Genomic DNA, 11,034 nt, shown 5'->3' on the forward strand with positions numbered 1-11,034 from the left:
GTTCCTTTTCTCAGGGCCAAGTTCCCTCTCCTGGGGCCAAGCACGATGTTTGCGGTTTGTCCGTTGCCAGGCAAAATGTTTGATAAGTTCTTTCTGTATAGGCTGGCTGGAAAGGGTCAGCTGGAGTTCAACGCAACCAGGGTCTCTCAGCTCAGCCAGGGTCTCTCGGCTCCCAACAACGGTCAGTGCTCAAAAAGGCTGAGATTTGGGAATGTTCCAGATTTTGGGTTTTTAGATTCGGAAATAGTCTGATCGACGAATACAAATTATAAGCTGATATATAATACAGTATAGTAGAAAATATCTAGATTGTGAAGGTGCAAACAAATACGAGCATATGTGTTGCAGATATGGTCGGATTTCTACTTAGATGGAGACTTGAGAATAAAGTATGTGTGGTTGGGATTATGTTTGAATCCTTTAAAGTCCCTCTAGCGCACATGCGTTGGTGCAGCTGCAGCCCTGGATGGTAACATACAGCTGTGCACGCAAGTGGGACCAGAGAAAACACCGGGCATGGTGGAACACACCTTTAATCCCAGCATTTGGGAGGCAGAGGCAGGAGGATCTCTGTGTGTTCGAGGCCAGCCTGGTCTACAAAGAGAAAAGAGAGTTCTGGGACAGCCAGGGTAACCCAGAGAAACCCTGTCTTGAAAAACCAGAGAGAGAGAGAGAGAGAGAGAGAGAGAGAGAGAGAGAGAGAGAGAGAGACAGAGAGACAGAGAGAGACAGAGAGAGACAGAGAGAGACAGAGAAAACACAAGATGTTAGCTCCAAGTCCCTACCAGCTACCCAAAGAGAAAACACTGATCTTAACTTGTGAGACATTTCATCGCTAATGGCAACTGATTAATTCCTCTGGGCATTTCCTGGATGACAGCTGTCCTCTGAGATTATTTGGTCAGACCCCTTATGATTTCCCATAGAGCTGAGTCGATTTAACAGTCGGCAACCATGTAGCAATGGTATTAAAATAGGAAAACACGGATCACAGGAAAGGCACCGTGCATAGGCCGGAATAGCAAGGCCGACACAATTTCAATTTAAAACAACCAAATACTTCAGTTTCCAGGAGGTAGTGGAAAAGGGGGACTCCTGGGTAAGACAAAGGCTGTTTGTTTTTCTAAATTGAACAAGTGGGGTTTTCTGAAAGTCGCCACTGCTCACGGTTTCATCATCGTTGTCCTGTCGGTTTTGTTTCTCACACTGGATTGTCATCCTTTCCTACTTCTGGGTTTTGGTTGCCTATTCAGTAATATTGTCAGCAGGGGCACTAGCAGGACTTGTGTGTGCTGTCCCCACCTTCCTGGCACCTTGACTGCTTTCAGGCGGTATGCCACGGCTTGCAAGCTTCTTCATATCAGGTGGGGGAAACTGTCTCAGCTTTTCCAGGCAGCAATGGCAAAATCCTTTAGTCTGGAAGTGCATAAATAGTAGTAGTGTCCCGGCACCGGCAGATGCAGTGTCTGCTGAGACATTGCATATACACATAGACACGGACCTGAGCACCCATGTGAGCACACACACCAACAGTCATGCACATGTGAATACACGTGTGAATATGTATTCATGCATGAACTTACACGTGGGTATGCTTTTGCTCACCCATGAGCAAATGTGAATATGCGTGCACACACATGAACCTGCATGTGACTATGAACACGCACATACATATATACATGTATTTTTTTTAAAGAGAGAGAGTAAATTTGCCCAGTGTCTTCAGTGATTGGAAAGGGAGAGATGAGCTCACAGCCTCTGGGAGCTACCACAGGCCTGGTCCCCAACCCAGGGTCCCCCATTCTTCCTCAGTGTTCACAGTGAGCTGTGTGTTTAGCCTCTCAACCACTTTATTTTTTCAAGCCTGCTTGGAGACCTCCTCTTCCGCTCCCCAGGACCTGAGCACCCGCCCTTCACACGTGACCTCTGTGGGCGGAGCAGAGATCCCCTGGGCATGGCTCTCCCAGAAGCGCATCGAGCCAGAATTCCAGGTCTCGCACCAGCTGTTCCAGCTCTCTCACTTCTTTCTCTAGCTTCTCTAAAAATCCATGCAAGTTTGTCTCCAGCCACTTCCTGAGGGTTCTTGTTGGCTCTTCAGCGGGCTCCTTTGTCTGATAGTCAAAGACCTGAAAGGCAGACATCGAATGAGTACCCGAGGACTTTTCAGGAGGGTTTTGGGTTTGAGAAAGTTCCCTGGGCCTTGCATATGCTGTTCGTTCTTCCTGGGCTACCCACCCCTGCATTCCCCACCCGACCGGTTCCTATCAATCCTTTCCTAACTAGCTAGCTGATGACACCTCCTCCGAGAAGCCTTCCTGGGCCCGTTACTGTTACCTGGGCTGCCACAGGAGTCTGAGGGTAGCTGCAGTCCCTGAACTGTCCTGACATTTCCCAGCTGCTTCCTGAAACAGGCGTGGGTATTAGCAAGGACAGTACTAATAAGGGCAGGTGGTCTCTGCACTTATTAGTGCAGGGGGAAGCAGGAACAGGCAGGGTGTGGGGGCGCCTCCCAGGCATCCCTCCTCAGGACCTCCCCCTCACTCTGTAGACTTGTCTTCTCCTCCCTTAGATTCCAGAATGCTCACCTGATATTCCTGTGCCCAGGTACAGCACCAGGAAGAGCAGTGCTAACAGCGTCTGGGATGAGAAGAGGAGGGAGGGGATGGGGAGACCAGAGACTTAAACACAGTCACCTCCTTAGAAGCCTTGTCAATGAGTTGAGTCACTTGGGGGTTAGAGCTTTAATGTATGACTTTTGGGAGACAAAGTTCTGTTCTCAAAGGACAACAGTGACAGTACTGTACTTGCTATGAGAATGAAGAGAGAATTGGGGGGTGGGGCTATGGGAAGGGATGATGGAGTCCCACTGGTGGGCTCCACCTGTGGGGGTGGGGTTGCAGGGCAGTTGGCCTGAGGTAGGGAGGGACAGGGGAAACAGCATGCACCTGCCTCACCTGCTTCCTGTCATCAGAGTGGCTGCCCCTTCTCTGTTCAATTAGCTCAGCTGCTGCCCGGGTCCTGTCACCCGTCTTCTGGATTGCCATGTCTCTTGCTCAGGGTTAGAGGACTGGGTGGATCAAAGAACTTTCAGTGGACAGGCAGGTAGGTGAATCCCCTCCCCTATTCTGTGTCATCAGGCAAGCATGAGTTCTGATGTCACAGAGGGCAGAAGGCAGCAAAGCCCACCACTCTCTTACCAGTGCCTCTCATGTTATATGCACACACACACACACACACGCACACACACACACATGCACACACACACACGCACACAGGCACACACACGCACACATGCACACAGGCACACACATACACACGCACACATGCATACACACACACGCACACATGCACACAGGCACACACACACACGCACACATGCACACAGGCACACACACACGCACACAGGCACACACACACGCACACATGCACAGGCACACACATGCACACACGCACACAGGCACACACACACATGCACACAGGCACACAGGCACACACACACACATGCACACAGGCACACACACACACATGCATACAGGCACACACACACACACACACTGTGTACACACATAGATGCACATATACTTAGAGAGCATTAGGAAAAGATGCTGTGAATACTATATTTTCAGATGGAGTTTTTCTCTTTTTATGTAGATTTGTAATTATTATTGTAATTATCATAAGTTATTATTAAAATGTGAACCTTTAGATAGAAAAAAAAAACAATAAAAGTCATTTTGAAAACAAATTGAAAAATTTACGGAGATCATAATAGGTTCCCACCCAAGTGGAAGCAGTAAAGTAGCAGTGCAGGAAACAGGTCCGCCCCGTCCCGGTTCCTACCCGCGGCATTGTCCGGTATTACTGCAGTCTTCTCCAGCTTCCCAGTTTCATTTGTACTTGTGTGTGTGTCTATATTTGTGTTTAATTTTGGTTTTTCTGTTTTTTTTTTCAAGACTGTCTTTCTGTGTAGCCTTGGCTGTCCTGGACTTGCATTGTAGACCAGGCTGGCTTCGAACTCACAGGGATCCACTTGCCCTCTGCCTCCTGAGTGCTGGGATTATAAGCGTGTGCCACCACTACCTGGCTTGGGTTTAATTTTTAACACTGATGTCACATCTGTCAGTTTGGTACCTTCTGAGACACAGAATTCCAAAAGCCCTTGAGCACCAACGATGCACGAGACCTTTGTATAAAATGCCACAGCACCTGCGTGTAGCCGACACACAACCTCCCGTGTCTGCGACATCATCTCCAGATTGTCGGCAATCCCTAATGCCACATTAACACGGTGTGGATGGCTGTTAGGAGGGAGGATGTGAGGAGAACATGTACACGCTCGGCACACACACTATGCCTTCTGGGTACTCTTATTTACGTGTGGTTTTGACCCACAGTTAGAAGTGATCTAGTGTGACTCCTGGAGATTCATCCAGACTCTTGTCTCTATCCTTTGTTGTGGTTTCCTCTGCTGTAATAAAGCACCTTGGCCAAACACTTCTTGGGGAGGAATGGGTTTACTTGAGTGTACAGTTCATATTCCATCATCTAGAGCAGGAAGTCAAGGCGAGAACGCAAGGCAGGAACCTGGAAGCAGGGGCCGTGGGGGAACGTTGCTTTGCCTGCTTTGTGACAGCACCCAAGATCACCAGCCTGTCAGGGATGACACCGCCCACAGTGAGCTGGGCCCTCTCACATCAGTCAGGAAGACACCCCAAAGACCTGTCCACAGGCCAACCTAGTGGGAGCATAATTGCGCTTCTAAAAATGACTCTAGTTTATGTCAAGTGGACACAAAACCAACTAGGACATCCTTCTTTTTGCTGAATAATATTTCATGTTACATATCTGTGTCCATCTTATTTGTCTGTCTACCACGTGCGTGCATGCACGTGTGTGTGTGTGTGTGTGTGTGTGTGTGTGTGTGTGTGTGTGTGTTGCTTTTTGTCTAGCAACTCAGCCCCCAAAGGACATATTCCACACCTACTATAAGCAAGGCTTTTCAGTTTAGAATTTTTAAGCATGAAGATAATATGAACATTCTTATACAGGGTTTAAAAAAAAAATGTTAACTTTTCATTTCTCAGGGATAAATGCCTTAGTGTGCAATTGCTAGGCAGTATAGTAATTGCATGATTGTTAACTAATATTTATTTTGTGCATAGGTGTGTGTGGCTGAGTGTTTATGTCTGCACCACCTGGCTTCCCTGGGAGCCTGTGGAGGGGAGAAGAGGCATTTCCTGGTAGATAATGTCTTGCACATCTTCCATGTGCTTATCTGCCGCCAGTGAGCACTTGTTAGTGAAATAGCTGTTCCTGTCCTTGGCCTATTTTCTAATTGGACTGAGTTTTCTATGGTTGAGTGTTATAAGTTCTTTGTATATCCTGGCAATGAATCCTTTTCTTGGTAGACGGTCTACTAGGATATCTTTCAAGTCTATAGACTATTAAAAAATTCTCTTAATATGAACTTTTACAGACAAGAAGTTTGAACTTTTAGTGTGGTCCAAATTCATCATCATTATTTGTTTTTTCTTTTCAGAATTGTGCTTTTTCTTTTCTTCTTTTTCATTTCAAATTGTGGGCTGGAGCGATGGCTCAGCAGTTAAGAGCACTGGCTGCTCTTTCAGAGGACCTGGGCTCTGCCTAGAACTGACACAATGGCTGACAACCCTGTGTAACTCCAGCTCCGGGTGATGCAGCACCCTCTTCTGGCCTTTGTAGACTCTGCGTGCACACAGTGCACAGATATACATGCAGACAAAACACCCACATAAACTATAAACTAGAAAAAGAAATGTGTTTATATAATGCACGTGTGTGCGCACCTCTATGCAGTATGGATGTCCTGTGGCTCCAGCAGCGTTTGCTGAACTTTTGTCGAGAGCCAGTTGAGCATATTGGTGGACCTAAAAATTGTTGGGTTGGTCTGTGTGTTGATCTCTGCAGCAAACCACACTGCCTTGATCACCATAGCTGTCCTGCAGGCCTGATATCAACCACTATGTTGACTCTCACTTCGTTCTTCCTTGGCAAGACGGTCAGTTCTTCCAGGGTCTGCTCTTTGCACATACACTTTAGAATAAACATGTCTGTCTACAGAACGTTTTGGTGGCTGGGATTGACTCAATCCTACTGATCTGGGAGCTCTGACATCTTTACTGTACTGTGCCAGTCCATGAACATGGTATGCTTTTCTGTTTGCTTAGACTTTTCTCTGTTTGTAATTAGTGTCTTACAATTTTAAGCATATATACCTTATAGACATTTTGTTAAATGCATATTTCATTTCCTTTGGACTTCCCTTATATTCCAAATATATGGAGAAATTTCCCATATTTTTATGAGCTTCCCAAACTATACACAGCTTCTAATTAATACACGATATTTGTTGATACCTGCTGTCTCCTAGACATTGCACTTGACTGCTATAGCTTTAGGTTATAATTCTGTGGGTATTTGAGTACTGGATTGTTTTACCAGCCATTGTATTTCTAATGTCCACTGTGTGACTTGTTATGTGGTAAACATTGGGTAAAAATATGCATCAAACTGTGGGCTCCTAGATGCCATGGGCAGTGTGTGGTAAACACATTTTTATCTTTTCAGTTCTTGATTCATGAGTGAGTTGAATGAGTAAAGCAGCTTAGGTTTGTTTTTATTTTAACAGTGACAAAGAGGAGGCTCCAGCAAGGCTAAGGAAGGATACTAGCAGCTGTGGTTATTATGTACTGAGTACCTACTGTGTGCCAGACACACACTAAGTGTTTTACCTCCTTGCATCTTCACCAATATCTTACAAAGGCAGAAGGGCTGGCCTGCTGGGGACATTACTCTAGAAGCTCAGCATCTCACACCTTTCCTGGTGTAGGTCTGTTTAACTCCAAAAACCTTCTAATTTACTTCAAGGAGGTTGTGTAATTTCAGCCCAAAGAGACCTGCCCTTCATGTCATCTTTTGTTTACTGTGTGGATTTCCACTTGCATTCTGAGCTGTCAGTCACGCCACATGACCTCTTTCCCCTCTGGTCCCACACCCATTGCAGTTGGCTCCTCGGGTAAGTTCTGTGAGTTCCACCACTCCTTGCTGATCTTCTCCTGTGTACCACTAGCACCTCATGAAACTAAGGTATTTCAAGAACTGTTCCGTGCTGCGCCCTATTCAAACTGCTTCACACACACCGACTTGCCATGTATTGGCTCTGTGTGGTGAACAGCATCGTCATTTTTCAGGAGACTGAAGCTTAGAACAAGGAGGCCGAGTCATCAAGTTGCACAGCCGACTAGAAACAGGGTTGTGCTACACAATTTTTTAAAGACATTGAAAGTTCAATTCTGAACTTCATATGGAAAAACAAAAAACCAAGAATAGCTAAAACAATCTTGTACAATAAAAGGTGCTCCAGAAGAATCTCCATACCTGATCTCAAACTGTACTATAAAGCAATAGTAATTAAAACAGCATGATACTGGCACAGCAACAGGCTGGTTGATCAGTGGAATCAAATCGAAGACGCAGATATGAATCCACACACATATGGTCACTTGATTTTTGACAAAGAAGCCAAATCCATTCAATGGAAAAAGGATAGTATCTTCAACAAATGGTGCTGGTCTAACTGGAGGTCTATGTATAAAAAAAAATGCAACTGGACCCATATTTGTCACCTTGCAAAAAACTCAATCCAAGTGGATTAAAGACCTCAACATAAAACCAGAGACACTAAGTCACTTAGAAGAAAAAGTGGGGAAGAGCCTGGAACATATTGGCACAGGAGACAACTTCCTGAACAGAACACCAACAGCCCAGGCCTTAAGGTCAACAATTAATAAATGGGACCTCATGAGGCTGAGAAGCTTCTGTAAGGCAGGAGACACTGTCAAGAGAACAAAGCGACAGCCTACAGACTGGGAAAAGATCTTCACCAACCCTACATCTGACAAAGGTCTAATATCCAAAATATATAAAGAACTCAAGAAATTAAACACCACCAAACCAAATAACCCAATAGAGAAATGGGGCTTGGAACTAAACAGAATTCTCAACAGAGGAATATCAAATGGCTGAGAAACACTTAAAGAAATGCTCAACCTCCTTAGTCATCAGGGAAATGCAAATCAAAACAACTCTGAGATTCCATCTTACACCCATCAGAATAGCTAAGATCAAAAATTCAAGAGACACCATATGCTGGCGAGGATGTGGGGAGAGAGGAACACTCCTTCATTGCTGGTGGGAATGCAAACTAGTACAGCCACTTTGGAAATCTATCTGGTGCTATCTCAGAAAAATGGGAATACGGCTTCCTCAAGACCCAGCTATTCCACTCCTTGGAATATACCCAGAAGATGCGCCAGCACACAATAAGAAAATCTGCTCAACCATGTTCATAGCAGCCTTATTCATAATAGCCAGAACATGGAAACAGCCTAAGTGTCCCTCAGTAGAAGAGTGGATAAAGAAACTGTGGTACATATACACTATGGAATACTACTCAGCTATTAATCATAATGAGTGAGTTAACCTAGAAGCAGAAAGACTCAAATGGTATATACTCACTTATATCTTCATAGTAGCCCAAAGGGCATGTCCCACGAAAGCCTTCACTTATCAGGAAACTGGGACAGAGGGGAGGACATCCTATTGGGACTTTAGATGAAAGAAGCATGGGAGAATAGCAAAGTAGAAGGATCCAGAGGGTCCTAGAAACCTACAAGTAGAACATTATGAAAGGCAGATTTGGGCCCAGGGGTCCTGCTCAAACTAAGGCACCAGCCAAGGACAATACAGGCGGTAAACTTTAAACCCCTACCCAGATCTAGCCAATGGGCAGAACATTCTCTACAGTTGAGTGGAGAGTGGGGTATGACTTTCACACGAACTCTGGTGCCTCATATTTGACCATGTCCCCTGGAGGGGGAGACCTGGTGGCACTCAGAGGAAGGACAGCAGGTAACCAAGAAGAGACTTGATACCCTATGAGCATATACAGGGGGGAGGAAATCCCCTTCAGGAACAGTCATAGGGGAGGGGAATGAGGGGAAAATGGGAGGGAGGGAAGAATGGGAGGATTCAAGGGATGGGATAACCATTGAGATGTAACAAGAATAAATTAAAAAAAAAAAAAAAAAGAAACAGGGTTGTGATCTGAAATCTGATCAAGGTCAGGTCTGTAAAGGGGAGGTGTCTGATTACAACACACTGCCTGCTGTGGTGCCATCAGATGTTGCCTGGTCCACAGGAAAACTCAAGCCAGCGAATGAAGAAGAGGCTTGCCCAAGCCAGTTAGAGGACCTAATTCAAGGCTCTTGCTTCCCACCTGGTGGTAGGCTTTAAAGGGCCAGTTTCATGGTGTCTATACCTGTCACAGTTACTGTTCTATTGCTGTGAAGGCACACCGAAACCAAGGCTGCTTAGAAGAGAAAGTATTTACTTTGGGGGCTCATAGTTCCAGAGGGTTTGAATCCATGACCATCATGGTGGGGAGCATGACAACAGACAGGAAGACGTGGTGCTGGAGCAGTAGCTGAGAGCTTACATATGATCCACAGGTGAACACACACACACACACACACACACACACACACACACACACACACACACAGAGAGAGAGAGAGAGAGAGAGCGAGAGCGGCGAGAGGAGGAGAGAGAGAGAGAGAGAGAGAGAGAGAGAAAGAGAGAGAGAGAGAGAGTCAGACAGAGAGACACAGAGAGAGAGAGAGGGACACAGAGAAAGTCAGAGACAGAGAGAGAAAGACTCACACACAGAGTTAGATAGAGACAGACACACACAGAGAGAGACAGAAATAGAGAAAGAGATACACAGAAACACACACACACACACACACACACACACACACACACACAGAGAGAGAGAGAGAGAGAGAGAGAGAGAGAGAGAGAGAGAGAGAGAGAGAGAGAGAGAGAGAGAGAGAGAGAGAACTAGGAATGAAGCAGCAAAGCTTGAAGTCATGTGACACATCTCTTCCAACAAGGCCACACCTCTTAATCCTTCCCAAAGGATCCATCAGCTGGGGGCCCAGCCTATGGGGGCCATTCTCATTCTCACTCAAGGCACCACAGTGACTGTCCACATGTCTATGCAGCTGCTGTCCCCTTGGGCTTTATCTTTTAAACACTTCCAGTGTCAAGTGCGGATACAGAGAGGTTGTCCTCCGAGCTCACTGTAGCCCACTGAACATAAAGGGGCTGCAGTCACAGAGAAAAGAACCCACCAGACACATGTTGGGCAGAGGAACGGCCCAAGGCTCATAGTAGCAAGTGCTTGGAATATATGTATGTTGTGAGGTTTAGAGTCGTTTGTTTAGTTTACAGTAGATTTGTATCAGTTTAGATTTTCCCCGGCACATAGTGCTAACAGTTTCAAAGCACATTTCGGACTCTGTGTCAGTTATTAGCTACCTTAGGCTGAACTGATACAATTTACTGTAACAGCTTAGCTTTGAGGGTCATGGCGACTTGGCATTAGTACAGGGAAGAGCATGCCCACTTTGCCCAGCAGCTGGCTCAGAAGAAGGCCAAGGATTGGGCCGAGGAGGAGGAGGAGCACAAGGGGAGGGTGAATAGGGATACAGTGACCTCCTAAGTGACTAAGTCAGGGATGAACAGGAGGAAGAGGATGAGTGGGAAACCTGTGCCTGCATAGGGAGGGCCAAGCAAATAACTTGTCTTGAAAGCTACACACCAGCGAGGGTGGAATCCGCTCCACATCCAACAAGTGGAACCAAAGCAGGACTGCGGGGTTGAGTCCCATCTCTCAAACACACTTGCGTCCGTTCCTGATGCCACCGTAACAGGACACTTGGAAAAGTGACCTTACATCTCTGAGTCTGGATGGGAAGCCAATCATCACATAGGTCTTTTGAGGTCACTGGGAGGCCTGGGTGGGATGAGCTCTTTTCCTTCTCCTCCTCATCCCGTCTCCTCCTATTTCTTGCCATTCCCTCAGTTCTCCAAATAGTGTTGTTGTCTCTCCTGGGTAATTCAACTCTCTAAGGAGGGCTCCAAAGGCCTTGG

At 46.1% G+C, this 11,034-nt stretch overlaps 1 protein-coding gene across 1 annotated transcript; it reads right to left on the bottom strand.

The window, feature by feature from the left end:
- Positions 1–1,913: 1,913 nt before the first annotated feature.
- On the bottom strand, positions 1,914–3,044 carry Smim23 (small integral membrane protein 23). The gene is made up of 4 exons (XM_051168130.1): positions 2,955–3,044; positions 2,586–2,637; positions 2,335–2,402; positions 1,914–2,126 (listed from the first exon to the last, which is right to left on the bottom strand). Exons 1-4 carry the CDS (start codon positions 3,042–3,044, stop codon positions 1,914–1,916), a joined length of 423 nt encoding a protein of 140 aa, XP_051024087.1.
- Positions 3,045–11,034: the final 7,990 nt, after the last annotated feature.

This window comes from Acomys russatus, chromosome 25 (assembly GCF_903995435.1).
Source record: "Acomys russatus chromosome 25, mAcoRus1.1, whole genome shotgun sequence".
In the NCBI taxonomy this organism is placed as follows: domain Eukaryota; kingdom Metazoa; phylum Chordata; class Mammalia; order Rodentia; family Muridae; genus Acomys; species Acomys russatus.

What these genes read in the sequence shown, in the direction of transcription:
- Smim23 (XM_051168130.1), bottom strand. Translation starts at nt 3,044, where the DNA reads ATGGCAATCCAGAAGACGGGTGACAGGACCCGGGCAGCAGCTGAGCTA. An exon ending in ACTCTGATGACAGGAAGCAG is followed by an intron (nt 2,638 to 2,954) that starts GTGAGGCAGGTG and finishes TTCTCATCCCAG; the next exon opens with ACGCTGTTAGCACTGCTCTT. An exon ending in AGACTCCTGTGGCAGCCCAG is followed by an intron (nt 2,127 to 2,334) that starts GTAACAGTAACG and finishes TCTGCCTTTCAG; the next exon opens with GTCTTTGACTATCAGACAAA.